Source organism: Bufo bufo, chromosome 2 (genome assembly GCF_905171765.1).
Source record: "Bufo bufo chromosome 2, aBufBuf1.1, whole genome shotgun sequence".
Lineage (NCBI taxonomy): Eukaryota > Metazoa > Chordata > Amphibia > Anura > Bufonidae > Bufo > Bufo bufo.
This window is the reverse complement of record NC_053390.1, coordinates 361064662-361089079: the sequence shown is the minus strand read 5'-3', so window position 1 is coordinate 361089079 and position 24418 is coordinate 361064662. Positions and strand designations below refer to the sequence as shown.

At 43.0% G+C, this 24418-nt stretch overlaps 1 protein-coding gene across 2 annotated transcripts in view; it reads right to left on the bottom strand.

Moving 5' to 3' along the window:
- Nucleotides 1-24179, bottom strand: part of UHRF2 (ubiquitin like with PHD and ring finger domains 2) — a 130850-nt gene extending 106671 nt beyond the window's left edge. The window contains exons 1-2 of one of the 2 annotated variants that reach the window (XM_040417147.1): nt 24036-24178; nt 23588-23759 (exon numbers count right to left, since the gene is read on the bottom strand). In XM_040417147.1, the coding sequence (XP_040273081.1) occupies nt 23588-23740 (153 nt within the window). In that variant the 5' untranslated portion in view covers nt 23741-23759; nt 24036-24178. Of the gene's footprint in view, nt 1-23587 lie in introns of both variants that reach the window. The other variant, XM_040417149.1, reaches the window with a different exon arrangement.
- Nucleotides 24180-24418: the final 239 nt, after the last annotated feature.

Below are 24418 nucleotides of genomic sequence, written 5' to 3'. Positions count from 1 at the left end.
GGGCAAAGTCTTTGTTCTGTGAAAGACAAGGCCTCCCTTTTCCTCTTCCTTTAAAGGGAACCTGTCATCAACTTTATGCTGACCTCACTGTGGGCACCATAAAATAGTGACAGAAATGCTGATTTCAGCGGTGTGTCACTCATGAGCTAAAAGTAAGTTGTAGCTGAGAACCAGCATCATAACCATTGCAGCACAGGCCTGGAAAAGAGTCAAATCTGCCTGAGAAGAGTCCTGGTTATTCCTAATCTCCTGCTCTCTCACCCATCTGCTGATGATTGGCAGTTCTCTCCTAGAGGGAAAGGGAGAAAACTAGGTAGAAGACTGTCAGTCATCAGCAGAGGGGTGAGAGAGCAGGAGATTAGGAATAACCAGGACTCTTCTCAGGTGGCCGTGACTCTTTTCCAGGCCCAGTTTGCAATGATTGTGATGTTGGTTCTCGGCAACCTTTTACTTTTAACTTATAAATAACAGACCTCTGAAATCAACTGACCTGTCTCTACTTTATACTGCCGTTAGTATGGGCAGCATAAAGTTGATGACATGTTCCCTTTAATGCAAAATGCTGCAAAAACAATATTAACAGTCACATGGAATGAGATGTAGGAAACAAAGCAAACAGTGGTGGTTGTGGCCAACCAATATCACCATCATTGGTTGCAATGGACTCCTTCTACGCTTTCTTTGTCTTACTTTTTATTAATGTCCTCCGTTTACACAGCTAGACAAAGCATTACGCAAAACCTGATGCACTTCATCCATTTATGATCTATAAATGGCCACACAGTAAGTACTTAACATGGCTTAAAGGGTCTTTCCACACAATAATTTGGAGTTTGGCTCTGGCATTTTTATATCTGTATAAAAGCATGTGGGCAGAATGAGCATAAAACCAACTGCTACCTTCACAACTATGGAACAAACCTCAGAGGACAAAAAAATAAATAAAAACTGCACACTCCATAAGTATCAATTGCTTAAAATATTCCCTCAGCTTCACATCACTTATTTAGTTTACCAGGCTTTTTCTAGAACTATGTCATACTTCAGATCTTGTGTTAAAGGGCCATTCCCATCTTCCACCATCACTAACTAGCATAACTGTTTCACTTTTAGCTCCACTGCTGTACTTGCTATGTGGGCGGGACCATGCTAATGAGTCACATGACAGTTGTGACTATTGGCCTGGCTGTGTGCGCACTCTCAGTGCTTTCATGGATGAACAAGGAGGGGAATCCTGAGTGGAAAGGACAGAATATCTAAAAGACGGTACATTTTTGAAAAATGAATTTATTTGCTGAAATCAATATTATTACAATTCCTATCATATTGAATAAAATGTCAGAGATGGGAATACCCCTTTAAACCATGCCTGATGAAGAGACCAATTGAAAGATGCCACTGTCATTTTTCTGATCATTTCTATCTTCCTACAATCAGAACTAAATATATTTTATCCTTTAACAAACATCCAGAAATGGTCTACAAAATGAAAATGATTTGCACATTCATAACTAAAGTATTACAGGAAATGAGCGGCAAGGAAGCAAAATTGTTCCCAGTATTAACAAAAAAACTAAGCAAAACATGATCTTCATTTTAGGAATCAGTCACATTATCAAACAAATATGCAACTTCGAATAGATTACCATTATCTTTTTTGTACACTAAATTATTACAGTACATATAATGGTCCATGCGTATTTCTCATTGCTGTTATAAAATTTACAATACCTAAATATATACATTGTAAGGTTACATGCACACGAACGTTGTTTGTTTCCATGTCCGTTCCGTTTTTTTTGCGGATAGGATGCGGACCCATTCATTTTAATGGATCTGCAAAAAACGCGGACAGCACACAGTGTGCTTTCCGCACCAGTATGTCCGTTCCGTTGCCCAGCAAAAAAAATTGTGCATGTCCTATTTTTTTCTAGTTTGCGGACAAGGATAGGCATTATTACAATGGATCCGCAAAAAAAACGGATGCCATACAGAACATCATTCATTTTTTTCGCGAATCCGCAATTTGCGGACTGCAAAACACATACGGTCGTGTGCATGTAGCCTTAATGACACAATGGATTGACCTACAATTATCTGCCCTAATATTTTCATGCCTTTTTCTCAAAGAAATGTTCCAGGATTTTCAATAGATTACTTATTCTTAGGGTAGATACTCAAAGTATGATCAGTGGGGTTTGACCCCCAGTACCTTCACCAGTCAGCAAAGCAAGGCTGAGCAACAGGGAGCTCTTAGGAGCTTAAAGTAGCACTCCCATAGATTCTATATAAAATCTATTTTTCTCTTTCTCATAGGGCCTCTCAAAGATTTATAAGTACTTTTGGCGGAAATGATAATCACGTTACACAACAGATACTCGCTACGTTTGACATGTATAATCTGTATTTTAGGTGTAACATTTTTCCTGACTAGGGTACGTGTAGCAGATCTGCTGCAGAGTTTCTACACTGGAAAATCCGTGGCAGAACTGCTGGTATCCCGCAGTAGCAAAACCCATACCAACTGGTGCAGATTTCGTTGTGGAAATTAACATGGAATACTGCCATACAGCTGCAGATTTCTCCCTCTGCATTACAAACAGGGAAATCCATGGTAGATATCCGCAACATTAATTTACATGCTGCAAATTTAAATGGAATGTCTCATCTGAAAATGACCTATTGTTCAAATCATGTTTTTACGTTAAACATAGGTTTAAAGAATTTGTTTTGGTGATATTTTTTTATTTTCCAAGTCAATATCTATTTAAAAAAAATAAAACCCAGCAGTTTTCACACTGGCCACTACATCTGTACAGATTGTTTTAATAATCAGATAACTGTAGTAAAGTAAAGTACAGCGGCTCAACCCCTCACCGTATGGATAAGGTGCTCACCCTATGGTCCCACCCTCAGGACCACAAAGAAACAAATGAGGTGTAAGCAAATATGAAGGGGCACACTCAGAAGGGAAACACCAATAAGCGATAGTAATAATATACTTTAAATATTCTAAAAACATACCCCTAAAAATTAATAAAACATGCATGATAAACACAAATAGGTGAATGTCCTTTGGATTCCACAATCCTCCACACTTATATTGCACTTATATGGAGATTCCTATGTCCACCAAAAGAACACTCAGAGCCTCTATGGCAAGCTGCTCATATATCATAAATATCAGCCAACTGTTTCTATGAAAACTTCTGGCGACGTAGCGGCAATGTCAATGTGTCCCAGTCAGACACAATGTGTCCCAGTGGCCACTGAGGAAGGGGCGTAAGACCCCGAAACGCGTCTGGCATTACAGAGTGAGCATGGAATCATCTAAAGAGAGAAAAAGAAGTAAGCCACAACTTGGAAATAAAGGAAAAAGCAAAAGAAACCGCTTGAATCCAAAAGCTGAGGGAGCAGTCGCCTAGTAGTGACATCAGCAAAGCTTCCATCCGGTCCCCTGGGCAACCAGATCACGTGGGACGCCACGCATAGGCCCAGCACACCACGTGGGACGCCGCTGGTGTACGGCCACCTGGGATCAACGCTGCGGTGAGGCAGTGAAGAAGGGTAAGACCGAGCTCTCAAGTGAGCATTGAAACACGCATGAAGAGACTGTGAGTAACGTCATTGCTTGTCTCATTGTGAAGTCAGCATTATTGATTGTAACAGGTGCTTGTCAGTGAGTACGCAGGATTCTAGTTGCGGGACACCGGAACTTTATGCCAGAACACTCTGTTGAAATACAACTGTTGCGGCTATAGTGCTAATGGTATACAAACAGGATTAACGCATAGCACTAACATAAGTCTGACTGGGACACATTTACATTGCCGCTACGTCGCCAGAAGTTTTCATAGAAACAACAGTTGGCTGATATTTATGATATATGAGCAGCTTGCCATAGAGGCTCTGTTGAGTGTTCTTTTGGTGGACATAGGAATCTCCATATAAGTGCAATATAAGTGTGGAGGATTGTGGAATCCAAAGGACATTCACCTATTTGTGTTTATCATGCATGTTTTATTAATTTTTAGGGGTATGTTTTTAGAATATTAAAGTATATTATTACTATCGCTTATTGGTGTTTCCCTTCTGAGTGTGCCCCTTCATATTTGCTTACACCTCATTAGTTATCTGATTATCATTATGGCAGAATTACAATGACATATCTCCTAGACCCCCCTCCAGACTTTTCTTTATTTCTGCATAAATTTGATTTAAAAGTACATGATATTTTCACACAAGTCCTAAAAGTACATAACCAAATCAAACAAGCAAGTCAAAAATATTACACTTGGTCATTTATGTATTGAGGAAAATGATCCATTATTACAGGCCTGTGAAATAAGAGTCAGGGTTTTCAATAAATTGGATGACAATCAGGTGTGAGTGTGCAACCTGTTTTATTTAAAGAACAAGAATCTATCAAAGTCTGACCTTCCCAATAGATGTTTGTGAAAGTATCTTGGCATGTACAAAGGAGATTTCTGAGGATCTCAGAAGGAGAGTTGTTGATGCTCATCAGGCTGGAAAAGGTTACACAACCATCTCTAAAGAGTCCACCAATCCACAGTCAGATTGTGTAGAAATGGATGAAATGCAAGACCATTATTACCCTTCTCAGGAGTGGTTGACCAACAGAGATCATGCCAAGAACAAGGTGTGTAATGGTCCATGAGGTCACAAAAGGAACCCAAGCTAATATCTAAGCAATTAAAAGGCCTTTCTCACATTAGCTTATGTTAATATTCACAAGTCCATCGCCTGGAGGACAATGAAAGACAATGGAGTGCTGCTGTTTTCCAAAACATTGCTGCCCATCTGTAGTTTGCTAAAGATCACCTGGACAGGCCAGAAGGCTATTGGAACAATGTTTTGTAGAAGGATTAGATCAAAATAGAACATGTTTTTTTTTAATGAGAAGCATTACATTTGGAGCAAGGAAAACACTGCGTTCCAGCATAAAAACCTCAACCCATCTGTAAAACATTATAGTGGTAGTATCATGGTTTTGGGGCTCTTTTGCTCCATCTGGGCCTGAATGGCTTGCAATAATTGGTGAACAATGAATTCTGAAATATACCAGCAAGCTCAAAAAGGAAAATTTCAGGATATCTGTCCGTGACCTGAATGTCAAAAGAATGTCGGTCATGCAGAAAGACAATGACCATAAGCACAGAAGTCAGGCTACTTTCACACCTGCGTTTAGGTCGGATCCGCACCTATAATGCAAACGTTTAGATCCGTTTGCATTACCATGAACAAAAAAAAAAAATTTTTTTTTTTTTTTGTTCATGATAATGCAAACGGATCCGTTTTGACTTTACATTGAAAGTCAATGGGAGACGGATCCGTTTGAAAATTGAGCCATACTGTGTCAACTTCAAACGGATCCGTCCCCATTGACTTACATTGTAAGTCTGGACGGATCCGTTTGCCTCCGCACGGCCAGGCGGACACCTGAACGCTGCAAGCTGCGTTCAGGTGTCCGCCTGCTGAGCGGAGCTGAGGACAAACGGAGCCAGACTGATGCATTCTGAGCGGATCCGCATCCATTCAGAATGCATTAGGGCTGGACGGATCCGTTCGGGGCCGCTTGTGAGCCCCTTCAAACGGAACTCACAAGCGGAGCCCCGAACGCTAGTGTGAAAGTAGCCTCATTCTACCAAAGAATGGTTAAATAAGAATAACATTTTGGAATGGCCAAGTCAAAGTCCCGATCTTAATCCAAAAGAAATGTTGTGGAAGGACCAATGCGAGCAGCTCATAGAAGGAAACCCAGCAACATAACAGAGTTGAATCTGCTTTGTACAGAGGAATAGGATAAAAATCCTCCAAGCCAATGTGCAGGACTAATCAACAGTAACTAGAAACGTTTATTTGCAGTTATTGCTGCACATGGGGGACAGGTTGGTTACACCAGATACTGAAAGCAAAGGTTCACATACTTTTGCCTCTCATAGACATGTGATATTGGCTCATTTAACTCAATAAATAAATGACCAAGTGTAATATATTTTAATCATTTGTTTGATTTGGTTATCCTTATCTATTTTTAGGACTGATTTAGGTCAAATTTATGCAGAAATATAAAACATTTTGAAGGCTTCACAAACTTTGAACTCACTCCTGACCTCTGCACAGGTCACAGAGCATGCCTAGGAAACTCTCCTATGAGGTCCCCTCCTATCGATTGAACCTAAAGCCCATGGAGGCTGCTGTAAAGCAAATCTCTAAATGCAATTAATAACAGCTTAGGAAAGATGGCCACCACCATAATCATGTTCAGGAAATAGAATAAAACTAAATATCTGCAATCAGAAAATAAAAACAGTTCAGAAAAAAAGGTGTGCGGCATTATCTGGTTTTAACTGGCAGAAAAAGAGATTTTGGCGACAAATTCCCTTTAAAATTTCCACTGCATTTAAAGTTATGTGCAGATATTGTTGAGGATTAGTTCCGCAGCATATGGATGAAATATTTTAACATCTCATCCACCTATTACTGTAAATGCTGCAGTTTTTCCACACACAAGTCCACTGTGAAAAACACGTGTCCGTACCCTTATACTTAGAAAATTGTTCATATTAAAAACTATTACATTGTTTCTGTAACTGCATATGGTCATTTTTATAATTAAAGGGGTTGTCTCATCATGGACAATGGGGGCATGTACAATATCGCTAGGATATGCTCCCATTGTCTTATAGGTGCGGGTCCCACCGCTGGGACCCGCACCTATATCGAGAACGGAGCCCCGCAAGTGAAGGAGGGCGCACTGCGCCTGCGCAGCCGCCCTCCATAAATTTTCTATGGGGTCGGCAAAAATAGACAAGCGCTGGCTCAGCTATTTCCATCGGCCCCATAGAAATGAATGGGAACAGGGGACGAGCATGCGCGGTACGATCCCATTCACTGCTATGGGGAGTCAGCTTGGTAGTGGCCGGACCGGAGTCCTCCAGCCACCCACCTTGCGGGGCTCCGTTCTCGATATAGGTCCGGGTCCCAGCGGTGGGACCCACACCTATAAGACAATGGGGGCATATCCTAGCAATATGCCCCCATTGTCTATGATGAGACAACCCCTTTAATGCTTTCCAAATGAATTATAACCATTTCCAGTTGTATGTTTTGTTGTTGTTTTTCCCCATACAGTTAAAGTGTAGGTTGAGTTTGAAGACACTTTTGAATGCACCAATGAATGCATTTGGAAATTGTATCGAGTAGATTCCAATTATATTCAAAATATTTATCTTTACATTTAGCTGACGTTCTGATAATACTCTGCATTGTTGTGGAGAATTTAATTTCATGTAAGCCATAATTTGTGCTATCTTTAAAAAAAAGTACTGTATGTTGGAAAATGCTTTGACTAAGATTAGGCAAAAAACAACAACTGGTATTGTAGTAATTAAATAAACATAAAATTGCAGATGCAATTGTGCCAACGTTAAATGATACTTTAATATAATTCAGCATGAAAAAACAGTCACTTTTGTAATTTACTTTCTGTTACAAAAATTCTCCAGTTGCGAGATATTCTCTTTACTGCATGGTGCCCCTTGGTGTTTGATCTGTACAGTAATGTGCACATCCATCTGCTGAGGTGGTCGCACATGCTCAGGTCCATCTTTCAACTGCCATCATCCATATCTGTTAGAACTTGAGACAGATATGCCTCATTCACATGTCAATGTTCGGTCAGTGATTTCCATCAGTGATTATGAGCTAAAACCAGGATTGGAGCCTCCACAGACATAAGATATAAGGGAAAGATCTGTGCCTGGTCTGTGTTTAGAGCCGCACATGGTTTTGGTTCAAAATCACTGATGGAAAACACTGACGTGTGAATGAGGCATTATAGGGAGAGACCTGTAGCAGAAATGACATCTCCCCCTGATCTGCCAGCCTGAAATAAATCAAGCAAAAAAGGTCTGGTTCTAGCTTTGTTAAAAAGATTGTCATGTACTATTTTTTTTTCCCCACATCAGTCATGGCAGAACTCCTCGAATCAAAAATTAAAAGACCAAAGCATGTAATATAGCAATCAGAAAATTTAGGATTAGGATCTCTCTCTCTCACTCACTCACTTATCTGGAGGACTCTCTTTCCTTTCTGTGGGTAGGAAGCTGCTCAGATGAGACAATCAAGCACACACATCGCCCCCCCCCTCCCCCCTCCCACCTCCCACCTCCCACTCCAGCATCTTTTTCCTTCTCCATTGACTACAGAGATCTAGGTGTAAACTTCTGTGGATTTAGGAGTAGGGATGAATGAATGAAATATGTCTGGACTGCTTCACCTGCTTCTCTATGAAATCACTACGCTGACACTGAATGGAGGGGAAGGAAAACTTCTGAGCATGCTTTTCCTCCTCTGAATGCAGAAGGTAAACCAGAAGGATAAACACCAGGGGGTGCTAGCACAGAAGAAAATGTAATGAACATAAAAAACTTTTATTAAAAGTTTTAAAAAAAGGTTATTGCATGTATACTCAATAGTACTTGATTTGAAATGCCCTATTTACTGCACAGTGATCCTTTTTTTGTGGGATAACCCCTTTTATGGTGTACTCTTAATCTGTACATGCCATTTTTTCTTCTATACAAAAACTTTTTTAAACTACATTAAATTTTTCTAAAAATCTAGACAGGAGCTGATGACATAAAAAAGCTGAAATGAAGCACCCGCATGTAAGCAGTAGACTGAACACTTCTATGGCAGCAGTTCAAGGGATTTAAATTCCAGAAGCCTAAAGTTAACTCACAGGAAGCTGACAAAATGTTCACAAACAACGGTAAAAGAATGGGGAGAACTTTTCTTTAACATTTAGGAAGAAAAACCTTATAGAAAAATGACCAAAACAAACACTGATATTTTATATGCTGTTCTTTACATTTTATTGGGCTTATTTGATTTATTTATTTGCAGTTTTTCTAAGTGACTTAAACCCGAAATTTCCTGGATGAGAAATATGAGCTTAAGCCAGCAACTGAGGTTGTGAAAAACCATTCTCTTTTTTTTCCTTTGACCTTTGCCATTGAAACTTGGTGAACTTCCTTGACATAATTGCCTCTGATCAGAGCAGCATGGTATGTCCTTTATTTTCCAATCCCTGTCATGTGTGGAAAGATAAAGAAAATCTGTGCGTAATAAATGCATTCTTACTCATACTAAGCACAGTTTGCATTAGAAAAGACATGGCTGCAATCGTGTAGTAAAAGGAACCCGATGTTCATTTCTATCTAATATTCACAGCAGAGGGGTTTGTTTTTAAGCGTTCTGATTACTATGCACTCACATTGGATATTTTCAGACAAAGAAACATTAGTAATAAGAGACAGTAGTTGGGGGAAATCAGAGACTAAGTGAAAGTTTAAAGGAAAACTCTTGAGTAAAATGGTCACACTACAAAAAAACACTACACCAGGGGCAGACTGGCCATAGACTCTACATGGAAATTTCCCGGTGGGCGGATGCCCAGGGGGCGCCTAAGCCCTCCTCATGGCCACCAGCCAGGTGAGTTATTTAACGCTGCGAGTGTCAAAAAGTTATGTACCTTGCCAGCACCTAAATGTGCCTTCCTGACTCCTGAATTCTACTGTATATAGGAGAGCAGAATGTGGCAGCTGGTGCTGGCCACCACAGAGTGGCAGTTTCTGGGGCACTATACCACGCTGCACTGTGGTCTTTGGCTCTGCTGGGGCGGTATTTTGTGCTGCACTACGGTATTGCTGGCCCCGCCTACTTGTGTTGCCCCGCCTTCTGTCAATTTGGACCCATCGACAACACTTGCTCACTCTCCTGCTCTACACACACTATATACAAATATATATTTTATCAATTAATTAAGCAACAGACACATTAGTTGACATATATTGTAGGTTATGAAGAATGTACCGTATGTTAAAGGGTACAAATTCATCATGATAGCTCAAAATAACACGTTATCCCACATGTCACAACTACAATTTAATTTTAACCCGACAAGAGTTGGGATATATTAGGAAGCAAATGAAAAGTCAGTTCTTAAAGAGGTTCTCATCAGGGTCCTAATATTGATCATTCAAATTCAGTCGGTGAGGGCAGGACACTTCCACCGATCAGCTGTTCCTTTATTTATTTTCTAAACATTTTTAGGTCATTCCTAAGCTTTTTATTGCACTACAATACCCCTTTAATTCATGAGGTTTTTGGGCTTTGAAGAGGATTTACACTGCTTCTGGTTCCGGGTGCAATTGGGAGCTTTCTGTGACAGGGTGGCTACTGATGGTTCTCTATAGAGTTCTCGGGCCTTTTTAATCAAGGACTTGTCAAAAGATGATTTTATTCTGGATTTACCCTTTTAGTTTAACCTATAGCTGCAGACTGGAACAGGAAGAGATATCTACTGCTGGTTTGCCGCTCCAATGTAAACTTATTTTCCAGCTGTAAACAGCGGTACAAGACAATGAAGGAGCAAAATGTACTGTACTATTGGGGCACTGTGCCTAATGCATTTATATAGGCACTACAATGTGGCTGGCACAATTTTACGGATAACGATAATTCTAGGTGAAACACTCAATGGACATTCATGGGATAGATACGGGTGAGCGATATGGCCCTGGCCACTCCAGTACAGCGCGGTGCGGACTGCAGAGTCGGGAACTGGAGCCACGAGTGAGAAGCTTCTTCAATTCACTACCGCTCCGTGATCATATCGCGGTCCGGCGATATATGCGATATGGAAAAAATCTGTATTGTTGCACAGATTCATATTGTGCATATATCAACCACCCCTAGATCCCACCTTTTACATTCCAAAGGAGCTCTGAACAATATAAGATGGAATCGGAGTGGTTGCTATGGGCAATTAAGCCATTTTTCCTTTATACCAGTTTGATAAATCTCCCCCATTGTACTTATCACATAGTATGAACATTTCTGTGTGCTTGTAATACTATTTTGTTTATGCCACTTTATCAGTACTATTCTGGAATATCAGACAAGTTGCAACTCCACATAAGGTCCTATTACACCATCTGATTCCACAGGCGATTGTTGGGAAGGAAGCGTTGCTTCCCGCCAATCACCTGCTCGCTAGCAGATGAGACTGCTGCTATTAAATGCAGCGCTCGCCTCCACAGCATGGGGAGGAGCGATCGTTATACCATCGTGTGTCCCCATTCTGTCTAGCCGTCAGCAGATCGTGATTCGACAGCATGACCTGCCCCTGGAAAACTGTGATCTTTCATGTGTAATAAAGACTATAGGTAATGATAGTAACTATAGTGAACACCAACAAACACTAAAAACTTCAAGACTGTCAGTAGGGCTAAGAACTCAACAGCCTTAACTTACAAACAAAACGAGGTTGGTTTTGAAGGTGCGGCCAGGGTAATCTGTGCTGTGGCTAGAGAAAGGCTCACACAGTAAAATAAAATGCTGCAGCATTTGTGTCTATCACTTTAAAACCACACAGCTACAAAGGGTCATAATATACACTGCCTGTCCCCAAGAAAATAAAAATAAATTCTCAATGGGGTGGTGGCCAATCCATGTGTGAAAATGATGTCTCATGCTCCCTGAACCACTCTTTCACAATTTGAGCCCGATGAATCCTGGCATTGTGATCTTGGAATATGCCCGTGCCATCAGGGAAGAACAAATCCATTGATGGAATACCCTGGTCATTCAGCATGTTCAGGTAGTCAGCTGACCTCATTCTTGGAGCACATACTGTTGCTGAACCCCAGATCATAGCTGGTGCATCACTTCATCTGCCTCTCTTCTTACCCTGATGTGCCCATCACTCTGGACTCATCAGACCACATGACCTTCTTCCATTGCTCCAGAGTACAATCTTTATGCTCCCTAGCAAATTTAAGCCTTTATTCTGGTTTGCCTCACTGATTAGCGGTTTTCTTACGGCTACACAGCTGTTCAGTCCCAATCCCTTGAGTTCCCTTCGCATTGTGCGTATGTAAATGCTCTTACTTTCACCATTAAACATAGCCCTGAGTTCAACTGTTTTTCTTCTATTTGATTTCACCAAACGTTTAAGTGATCGCCAATCACGATCATTCAGAATTTTTTTCCCGCCACAATTCTTCCTCAAATACGATGGGTATCCTTCCAGTTTTTAATAATGTGTTGGACAGTTCTTAACCCAATTTTAGTAGTTCTTTAGTAGCAATCTCCTTAGATGTTTTCTCTGCTTGATGCATGCCAATGATTTGACCCTTCTCAAACAGACTAACATCTTTTCCACGACCACGAGATGTGTCTTTCGACATGGTTGTTTAAGAAATGAGAAGCAACTCATTGCACCAGTTGGGGTTAAATAACTTGTTGCCAGCTGAAAGATAATCGCCCATGCAGTAATTATCCAATAGGAGGCTCATAACCATTTGCTTAGTTAAATCCAGGTGGTGACTTTTTTTTTTTTTTATACACACACACACACACACACACACACACGATAATATTGAATTAGATCGGTGGAAAGTCCGAGCTCGGAGACCCCCACCAACCCCTAGAATGAGGGAAGAAAAGTGTGCACATGGTGCACTCTCCCTCCTCGCTGCATGACACAGGCTAAAAAAAAAGTCACTCTCCCCTTGTACTTGGGATCAAAAGGGGGGTCACTGCACTCAGACCCCCAACCAATGATCAGGCACTATTGGGGATTTAGTGCACATGGTGGTTTAACATTCCTAATTTTTTTATTTGTTTGACTATCAAAATAATTTTTGCAGTTTAGGAATGTTTTTTTTTTTTTCTTAAGTTTTATTTGGGGACAACTGCGAAAACCTTTTAAAACGTCTTTTTTTTTTCAAACTATAGCTCTTTATTCGTTAAATATGCAAACTGACACCAAAATGTATTATTAAAATCAGTTCTCTATTTTGTATCAGTTGTTTTTATATATAATATGTATACTTTTCACTTTTTATTAAAAGACCTATGGGGCCACTGACACTTTTTTGAATTTTGCCGTTTTTCCCCTGTAACCGAGGCATCATGTGAACTGGCCCGAAGACAGTGGGTGCAGCTCGTATGGGAGACCACCAGACAGCATTGTTGAAAGAGGAGCCCAAGGCTATGCGCATGTGCTAGACACAGTCAGGTCAGTTGTAAAAGTTGGGAGACAGCAACCATGGACGTACAAGCTCGGCTTTACACATCACTTATGATCCAAGCCCCCAGCCTCTCAGTTGTCAGAATAAAGGTCCACTTGGTAGTTACAGCTGTCTACTCTTTCTGTTACAGTACTACAAAACTAGTTACCATCTGCCCCATCTTCTCTATGGGCAACATGTAACCGAATCCCTCAGTGAGACCATAATCCATCTCATCTCTCAAGATGGATTGCAACGGTGAATCAAAGGTGAATAAGTGCAGGAGGCAGGATGGAAGAGAAGTGGATGGTAAATTGAGACAGATAATTTTTTTCTAATAGGGTACATTACAAAGTTTTTTATATTTGCCTGTACTGTGGAGTTATGCAAATTTGCTGAAATGGCAATGACCATTTAAAGGGGTTATCCAATAGGAGAAATACCTCCCCACACACGATGCCTGGGCCCCTCTTATAGACTATACTTACCCGGTCCCCGGCACCACTCCATCGCACAGATCAAAACTGCCAATAGCAGGCCGCGACGGTAACCAGCATACCTAGAATCACAGATGACGCTAGGGAGACTGGTCACCGTTGCGCCCTGCTATTGGCTGCTCCCCCGTCACCAGATGTTTTGATCCACGTGATGGAGAGATGCAGCGGTGGCCGTGCAGCGATCCGGAGGGGGGACCGGGAAAGGCAATCACAATACATTAGTAAGTGACTTGTATTAACTTTATCTAGATGATAAATACCATTTGCTGAAGTGAGACAACCCCTTTAAATAACAATGTGCATATAAAATATTCTGGTCATTATAGGCCTTCTAGGGCTGGTTATTAATGAGTTAAACTAACCTGTTGTCATCACTACGGTATTCCCAGAATTTGCAAGTTGACGAGGTAAATGTAGGTAGGACTGTCGTGGTTACAAACTCCACTCTCAGATCCTTTGCTGCCATAATCCAGTGTTGGCAGATAAATAACCATAGCCTCAAGCAATTTAAAAACTACTATATAATATGTACTGTCTACACCAGTCTCACAGACTTTGATTCGAGTGGCACCATCACTGAATTCAGATCCTTCATCACTGTTGACAACATATAGAGTATACTGATATAAGAGTGATGCAATTCAAAACCATATATTGATTATCTGCAATAGGGTTGTTGCGGGTATCGAAATTTCGATACCCAATCGATACTTTTGTCCCGGTATCGATACGATACCGGGATTTCCGTTTTTTCGATACTGGGCTGCGCTTCTGCGCAGTCTAGTATCTCTGAACATGAGCGCGCTGCTATCGGCGCGCTCATGTTCTCTCTCAGCAGCACGGGGAGAAGGAAGCTGTCCTCCCTCCCCCTGTGCTGCTGCCGCTGCCACCAATGAGAAGAGAGGGGCGGAGGAGGGGCGGCAATGAGAAGAGAGGGGCTGGAGGAGGGGCGGCAATGAGAAGAGAGGGGCGGAGGAGGGGCGGGCGCACTGCGCCACCAATGATAGGATTACTATCGGAGCGATGGGAGGAGACATCAGCTTCACTAGTGGGCGTTCCTTTTCCCTGCGCTGCGATTGGACAGCGCTACAGCCAGGGAGAAGGAACGCCCACTAGTGAAGCTGATGTCTCCTCCCATCGCTCCGATAGTAATCAGCAGCATGTGGAGCAGGAGAGGAGACAGTAATGGGGCACTGCGGGCGAACGGAGCGGCGCCCAGGACTAATGGTGAGTGCTGAGACATCGCTGGGCGCCGCTCTGTGTGGCCTAATAGTGAAAGTCTGGACTCATATACAGTAGTCAGTCTTTAACACATACAGGAGGCGGGTGCCGGCAGCAGAATCGCATTGCCGGCACCCTGCCCCTGACAGGGAGCTGCGATCAGCGGCAGTTAACTGCCGCTGATCTGCTAGTACCCGCCTCCTGTATAAAGGGGTAAAATCATTGGTGGTGCAGTGCACCCCCTCCCCCTCAATCCCCCCATCCCATTAAAATCATTGGTGGCACAGTGCGCCGGCCCCTCTCAACCCTCCAGTATTAAAATCATTGGTGGCAGTGGCCACAGGGACCTCTCCACTCCCCCTCATTGGTGGTGCAGTGGCAGCTTCTGATCGGAGCCCCAGCTGTGTAAGCCTGGGGCTCCGATCCGTTACCATGGCAGCCAGGACGCCACAGAAGCCCTGGTTGCCATGGTAACATCCCTGATGCTGTGTGCACAAAGCACAGAGCAGCAGGGACAGTGTGGAGTCCTATTCACCCTGATAGAGATCTATCAGGGTGAATAGGAAAAGGGATGAAAGATCCCAGGTTCTAGCCCCTAAGGGGGGAAATAGTTATTAAATAAAAAGTGAAAAAAAAAAAAAACACTAAAATATGAAGTATAAATCACCCCCCTTTTCCCAATTTCACATATAAAATATATAAATAAACATATTACATCGCCACGTCAGAAAAGTCCAAACTATTAAAATATAAAAAAAAAATCTAGGTGGTGAATGCCGGAACAGAAAAAATAAAATAAAAACTGCGCGATTCGCCATTTTTAAAAATGAGGAATGCACGTGGCTTTTTTTGTTTATTTTTTTCGCGTGGTATCGAATGGTATCGAGTATCGCAATACTTTTTCATGGTATCGAAACCGAATCAAAAATTTGGTATCGCAACAACTCTAATCTGCAATATGCTGTTGTATCTTACATTTGCTTTGGTATTGCAGCCAGGTGTTCGTGCACCTATGCATTTATTTCACTTTGTTTTTGTTGCGCTGAGGAGGAATGGGGTCTCAGGACCCCTGTTCTAGTGATTGTTGCGGATCCTGGTGGTGGGACTTTCAACAATCACCTATGAATAGGTGATAACTGTTCATTTTTGGACAACCACACTAACTATATGCAACTCTAATGTTAACAAAGACTTTACAATGCTCCTAGATCATCATGTGCAATACCTTTAGGAAGTCATTTGCTTCAGTGTTCAGCCATATGTAGTGCAGACCTCTTTTTCATAATTCACGAACATGAAATTGTGTTTATTTCCTGACTCATTACAACATACTAGCTCACAATAAACACTGCTCCCAAAAAGGGATATTTGGCTTGTGGGTGAAAATTCATGATGAACCTAAAATGCACTCTTAGGCCTCATGCACACGGCCGTGTTCCGCAGCCGAGAGTGGTCCGTGGTAACCCGACTGGGATTCCTGCTGACAGCAGGAGCGCACGGCGTCATTGGTTGCTATGACGCCGTGCACTTCATGCCGCCGCTGCTGTACAGTAATACACTCGTATAGATCATACGAGCGTATTACTATAGTGCAGCGGCGGCATGAAGCGCACGGTGTCATAGCAACCAATGACGCTGTGCGCTCCTGCTGTCAGCAGGAATCCCGGCCGGGTTACCACGGACCACTCTCGGCCGCGGAACACGGCCGTGTGCATTCGGCCTAACCGTTATAGGGGAACTTTAATGTGACCTTCTCTAAACGTTTGAATGCACATGTCCAATTGTTCAATGTTTCAGTACTTTTTGCACAACTTGCTGTTCTCTAACAAGGAGCTTAATGGCAAAATTTACAACAGGTGTTTGTTCCATGAATCACCCAATACATTTCCTGGTTCAATTGGAATGGATATTTAAACAGTCTTCCTCATCATGCTGTTCAGATTTTGACATCATGAGACCAAGACGACACCTAACAATTGATCAACAGTACCTCGCCATTGCAAGGCTTCAAGCAGGATGTTCTCTGACGGAAGTGGCCACTGAGCTTAGAGTGTCACAGAGTGTCATCAGCAAGTTGCAAAAGAGATACAGAGACTGGAAGAGTCACAGAAAGGCTTAGAAGTGGATGTCCTTTGGCCATATCGCACACTGATGACCGCTTCATGGTGAACAATGCCCTGCGGAACCGGTAGTGTGAACTTTTTAGGTTTTCCATAAATTTCACCCGAAAGTCAAATATCCCTAACTTTTTGTGAGTAGTGTAATTGCCACTACAATTCTCTCATTCACTTGAAAGTCCGCAGAGGCTGCTGTAATTACAGATCTTTACTAGCTAGCAAGTTCCCTCTACAGACACACTAGCATCTTGCAATTTCATATGTGGGTATAACGTTCAAGTTATTTTAACCATATCACTCTCTGTCTGCAGCTGACAGCAAGTAAAGTGCTCCAGTAATTCAAGACTATTCCTACCCTGTCTCATACGGATATGAATGGAGTATGTAGCCTTTAAGTAAATAAAGCTAATTATACAGCACAAAGCAATTTTAACTGTAAAATAAAGTCCTCAAAGTAGCAAATTATGATAAAATTAAAAAAATGCATTAGTCATTATTTTAATACTCTGGGTTTGTGCAACTTCTGTACATCTTTAGGCTGGGTTTCCACATAGGGCCACAGGTTAGTTGAGTGCTGTAAGGCAAAACTGCAGCTGGTTGCTGCGTTTTGTAGGTATGTTCATGCGAAACATATAAAACACATGTTTCACCTGCACTAGATGAGAAACAACGGCAACCTGGTTGACTAATTACCCTCTTAGTATATGCAGGTCTCACCTACTTCATCACCCATCACTTCCAGTGCCACCGCTCCAATTATCTCCACCACAGGAGCCATAACATCATCTTCTTGGCTGCAGCAATAACGTACCCATATACCCTGGATACTTCAACAGCCAATCAGTGGAGTCAGTTTAATATGGCATATGACCACTGAGGTCAGTGATTGGCTGGAATACACTGTACATTATCATCATTTCTGTCTTGAAGGACACCTTTTTAATAACGCAGATAACCCTTTAAATTTACACTGACCTGCATATACTAAGAGAGTAAAAAGTCAACTACGTTGGCGTGGTTTCTCAGCTAGTACAGGTGAAGCATCTGAATTTGTCTAAAAAAACGCAGCAAGTGGCTGCAGTTTTGCCGCACAGCACACAACCATCCTGTAGACTTACAAGGAATCTCAGCCTAAAGATGTACAGAAGTTGCACAAACGCAGAGTAATAAAATAACTAAACTGGTAACCCTGACTCCAACCTGGGCCATGTAGCTCTGTCAACTTCACCGACTACTCAATCTACTGTATTTTTCACCCTATAAGGCTACTTTCACACTAGCGTTAATATTTTCCGGAATTGAGATCCGTCATAGGGTCTTAATACCGGAAAAAAAACGCTTCCGTTTTGTCCCCATTCATTGTCAATGGGGACAAAACGTAACTGAACAGAACGGAATGCTCCAAATGAGTGTTCCGTTCTCATACTGGAGAGCAAGCTGCGGTTTGCTTTCCGACCTGGGATGCGAAGCAAGACGGATCCGCCATGACCCACAATGCAAGTCAATAGGAAACGGATCCGTTTTCTCTGACGCAATAGAAAATAAAATGCAAGTGCAAATGCACAGTCAGCAACAAGATTAAATAAATAAATAGATTCTAGCGCCAACAGCTACAAAATTGATAGACAAAAGGAGAGTCGTACACCAAACAGGATATCACTAGCGCCACATTTGTGGCACACAAGGAGCGTGAAGGCGTACAGTATCAATAGGTGAAAAGCTTAATATTGATCACCAGAAATTAGTAACATCTACCAAAAATAAGGACAATGTTATAATTTATACTGACCGCAATTTAGTCCACAGCAAAGTACAAGCACCACCAGTCCAATAGGGAGTGGACTGGTGGTGCTTGTACTTTGCTGTGTACTAAATTGCAGTCAGTATAAATTGTAACGTTGTCCTTATTTTTGGTAGATGTTACTATCTTCTGGTGATCAATATTAAAGGGGTTGTCCGGGTTCAGAGCTGAACCCGGACATCCCTCCATTTTCACCCCGGTAGCCCCCCTGACATGAGCATCGGAGCAGTTTATGCTCCGATGCTCTCCTTTGCCCTGCGCTAAATTGCGCAGGGCAAAGGCATTTTTTGGAGATCATGCTCTCCATGGGGCTGCCAGGAACCCCAGTGACGTCACCGGCACTGATGGGCGGGATTTAGCTCTGCCCTAGCCAGTAAAACGGCTAGGGCAGAGCTAAAGCCCGCCCCTCAGAGCCAGTGACTTCACCAAACACACTGCCGGGGCGGAAGTTACCGCCCGGCAGTGTGTTATTGAAAACAAAAGAGCCCGTGCCCTGCGCGATTTAGCGCAGGGCAAGGGAGCGCATCGGAGCATGAGATGCTCCGATACTAGCCTCAGGGGGGCTGTCTGGGTGAAAATAAGGGTGTGTCCGGGTTCAGCTCTGAACCCGGACAACCCCTTTAAGCTTTACTGGCTTTTCACCTATTGATACTGTACGCCTTCACGCTCCTTGTGTGCCACAATTGTGGCGCTAGTGATATCCTATTTTGTGTACGACTCTCCTTTGTCTATCAATTTTGTAGCCGTTTGCTGTTGGCGCCAGTATCTATTTATTTATTTAATCTTGTTGCTAACCGTGCATTTGCACTTGCATTTTATTTTTTAGTCTACCAATCATGCACCACCAGCCCTAGTGTGTTTTTAACCCTGTGTTTTGTCAATCATGTGTATTACAGTGATTATAATAAAAGTTTGTATGGTTTGATTATATCTTGTGTTGGCATATTATTTTATGTGATTTAGCGAGTATCCATATATTCTTTTTGGTGTTGATAATTTGACTATATATGGGTCTGATATATTTATATGGGAATTAGTTTTGGTGTTTCATTTATGTTAAAGATAATACAACCGGATCCTTTCATAGCGGATGCAGATGGTTGTATAATCAGTAACTGAAGCGTTTTTGCTGAACCCAGCAAAAATGCTAGTGTGAAACTAGCCTAAGACACATCTTATAGGATGAATACTATTGTGATCTTCCTTTACACAATCGCTCATTAGTACAGTAGGAGCGGGGAGCGGTGAATACGGAGCTCCTTGTGCTGCCAGTACTCACCATTCCTGGTCTTCTCCTGCCACCGCTGAATGCTGTCACCAGTGCACAGCGTGATGACAGAGGCGTGCTCTGTAACCTCACTTTGTGCGACGTCGGGTCACAGCTCAGTGCGGCAGGAAGAGCACTTTTTTTGTCTGATCTCAGGTCTGATTAACATTGGGGGTCTGAGCTGGGTTCTAATTAAAATTGGGGTTCTGATCTGAGTTCTTATTGATGGTCTGATTAACACTGGGGGTCTTATCTGGCATCTGACTAACATTGGGGGTCTGATTGGGGCTCTGATCTGACGTCTGATTAAAAAGGTTTTCTGAGATTTTTATATTGATGACCTATCCTCTGGATAGGTCACCTTGGGGGTCCAACATCCAGGAACCCCGACGATCAGCTGATTAAGAAGGCACCGGCGCTCCTGTGAGCACTGTGGCCTTCTCTGTGCTTATCAAGCACAGTGCCGTACATTGTGTGACGGCTGTGCTTGGTATTGCACTCAGTCCCATTCAAGTGAATGGGGCTGAGCTGCACCTAGGCCAGATGACTGATGAATGTGTCGTCACTGGCCTAGGAGAAGCTGTGAGAAGGCCGCGGCACTCACAGGAGCTCTGGTGCCTTCTCAAACAGCTGATCGGTGGGGGTCCCGGGTGTCAGACCCTCACCAATCAGATACTGATGACCTATCCTGAAATCTCAGCAAACCTCTTTAACATTGCGGGTCTGATTGGGGCTCTGAATTGATTAAAAATATTTGTTTTCTTATTTTCCTCTTCTAAAACCTAGGTGCAACTTCTAGGTTGAAAAATATGGTATGCAGCAAACAGAAATAATGATTCTCTTAAACCAAGTTTTCTGTGGCTTGTGGGTCTGACCTAAAAGGAAAGCAAACCACACCCATGAGGATTACTTAAAATTCAGCTACTCTAGTTATTATACAAGTGTCAAACTAATTATCATATTACAAAATGTTAAAATTTCCAAGTGCATAAATCAGTACCAAACTCACCTCTTCTATTATGAGAGTTTGTTACTTGCCTTGAATTGTAAACTAAAACTGTAAAATATACTGGAAAGCTATCAAAAATCTAAGAACCAATAAAAAGCAAACTACCATTTTACATTTGTTAGGCCTCATGCACACAACCGTTGTGTGTTTTGCGGCCCGCAAATTGCGGATCCGCAAAACACGGATGGCGTCCTTGTGCGTTCCGCAATTTGCGGAACGGCACGGACAGCCACTAATATAACTGCCTATTCTTGTCTGCAAAACGGACAAGAATAGGACAGGTTATATTTTTTTTGCGGACCAAAAACGGAGCAACGGATGCGGACAGCACACGGAGTTCTGTCCGCATCTTTTACGGCCCTATTGAAGTGAATAGGTCCGCATCCAAGCCGCAAAAACTGTGGCTCGACTGCGGACCAAAACAACGTTCGTGTGCCTGAGGCCTTAGATGAAGGTTCAAGTAACCAAACACAGCGCAGTACTGTGATTACTGAACCATTACATGCTGTAACGCGAGGGGGTGGAAGGCCATACTGTGCCAGATGCCTCTCATTAACTGCGCACATTGGGAAAGATTCGAGAAAAACAAGACTGGAGAGATAACGATTAAACATAAGCATGGAGTATTGCACAATTTTCTCCATACACGACCAATGCAAAGTATCACAACCAACGATAGACTGTGATATCTAGTGACAAAGAAAGCTAATAAACAAATCCACGTCTCGTCTGTACAAACACTGACGACTTCCCTTTGAGAGGGAACAAATTAACAAACTAGAATTAAATCACGGTCCTAATAGTTCAAGGAATGTCACGGTTAACCTCGACATCTGTAGAGGAGATCAGCCACCCCTCCAATGCACAAAACCCACGTTTGCCGAGAGGTGATGGATTACTATCATCAAGCGCCAAACGGGGTTGTCTGGCAGCAATCAAAACATAAAGTGAAATTTCTATCAAATTTGTTAGCTAATCCACGGTGGTTTACATGTAGAAGAGTAAACTGGATGATCACTAGTTAAAGAAGGACATTTGTACGCTGGCCTTACTCTTAGGCCCTCGCTGACATTTCCAGCACGCATTGTTCATAAAAACGAGTCACATGGCGATGGCGGCCACAGCTTAGTGGCATTTGCAGCTTGTGGGCAGAGTTCTGCAGTCAGGTTTTACCAACCAACATAAACCAGAATCTTAAAGAGAAAGGATCACGCAACGGATCCTGCGTTTGTATGGTATTTAGCAATGCAGCGTACAACATGAAAAGCAATCACACTGTAAAAGAAAGCGTGCATGCTTTCTAGGCTTTTACTAAGGTATCTGCTTTTTCTTTCTTATATTAACGTATACATCTCCAAATACAATGCATCAATATCAGCCAAGGCGAGTAGTACGGTGCACAGAAACGTTCATTCAAGGCAGACAAAGTGGTAACGACAAAAGACATAATAATGGACGGGAAACGAGCAGAAATCAGTTATTTTGCACAGCACCCTTTGCTTTCCTGGAGCTTTCTTTGTAACCGCCTGGCATGAGTGGGCAGCTTCCACCACGGATCACAGGTCTTCCCTGCGGCTGGAGGATTTTATGCTGCTAACTTGTTTGTGTTAATAAATACATTAGCAAAAATGTAAAAAAAATGTAATCTAAATAAACTTTCATTTGAGGTTTGGACGGTGAGAACCTTCTAGTCTCAGCCAATGAAAGTACAAATCAAGACACAAATTGAATGCTTTGCAGGCCTCTCGCTCTTCGCTAGCAAAGTACTCGTGTGTCTGCATGCCAAGTTACGTCTTCTAGGCCTTTCCAGAAAGGAAGTAGAACAGTAGACGTCTAGCACACATTGATATGGGGGGGGGGGGGGGGTGGGGGGGGTCATGCTCGTTACTGAATCAATTTGTAATCTCTTAGCAAAAACAGGGTTAAATAAGTTCCTATTTACAAGGAAAGACGAAGAAAATATTAAAAGCGGAAAAAAAAAAAAAGTTAACGAAAAAGACGTTAAGCAGCAGAAAAAAAAAGCTCTGTGGCCCGGGAATGCTGCAAAGCTGACAGATGCCGAATAAACGGCGCCACGTCTGTTAAAATGAGGATGTACCCTTCGTCTACAGGAAAACAGAAGAGGCGCAGTCAGAGTGAGGAAAGTTCGACTTTTAGGTTGCGGTGGTTTCAGGCCAGGTATGTAGGCATGGCTGATTAACACCGTACCCTGCATCAGAAGTGGCGGACCGGGCACAAGTGTCGGGTGCTGCAGGGGTTAATGCACTGTCGCCCACCGTACCGTGAAGGAATGAAGGGTTAATTAAGGGAGTACATGACAGGCTCAAACTTTGTAATACAGTACGCGTTTCAAGGCATCAAGGCAATGTTGACGGAGTCGAGTGGGGGGGTGGAGCACACGGCGTGTCCATGGGAAGAGCATATACATACGTGTTTATTCCACGTCCAAGGATGTGCGGCTTGTAAAGAGACGTCCCCTGGACATTAACACATGCTATATTACAAAGTTGTCCTCTCTGATTTACCTGGATGCACACGCAGAGATGCCGGTGCACCGCCTGCTATTGTTTACCTGTTTGCCCCGGTAGAAGAGCCGCTGCCGGTCTGGGGTGACGTTAAAACTCTCCTGGATCTTTAACCTCAAGCCCTCAATCTTGGTGAGCCTGGAGAGGTCATCGATGGTGCGGGTCTCTGTTCCGTCAATGGTCCTCACCTGGATCCACATCTTTCCTGCACTCACCAGGCTGTGGGATGAAATAGAAAGAAATCACCTCTCCAGAGTCTCTCAGCCTCCCTCGTCTTCGCAGTAATGTCACTATTTAATGCATCAGAGTTGTGGATGACAGCCAGAGCAGCACAACAAAGAAGGCAGCCCCACCGACAGAGCAGGCGCTGCACACTGCCACACGGGCCTGCTAGCACCACTGGGCGCTCCTGCCTGCGGCGCTTAGTATTGCCTAGTGCTGGGCAGCCATGTCTGAACGGCTCCCCGAGTGTTTACTACGAGCTGCTGCTCTCACATGGGGGTCACGGCGCCAAGCTGAAGTCTCGCGGAATGAAAGCGAGGCCGGCCCTCAGCTCCCAGGCGGCTGAGTAGAGGCAGCGAGCGCTCGGCTTCTCCCCGCCCCGTTCCCGGTGCATGTGTCCTCTGCCGTCCCTGCGCTGCATGTGCCCTCACCGCCTCCTCCTCCTCTTCCTGAGTGCTAGGAGAGCGCCGCAGGGAAGGCTCGCTGCACCATGCGGTCTGCTAAGTACAGTGGGTCTCACATGGGGACATCCTGAGGCCAATGCTTCCTTCCTCAGCATGCCAGCGAATGGATGTCCCCTGTATTTAGTCCTGGAATTGGAAAGAAAACGCTATTTCGCCATAGGTTTTTGTGGTTTTCCTTTTTTTATTTATGGT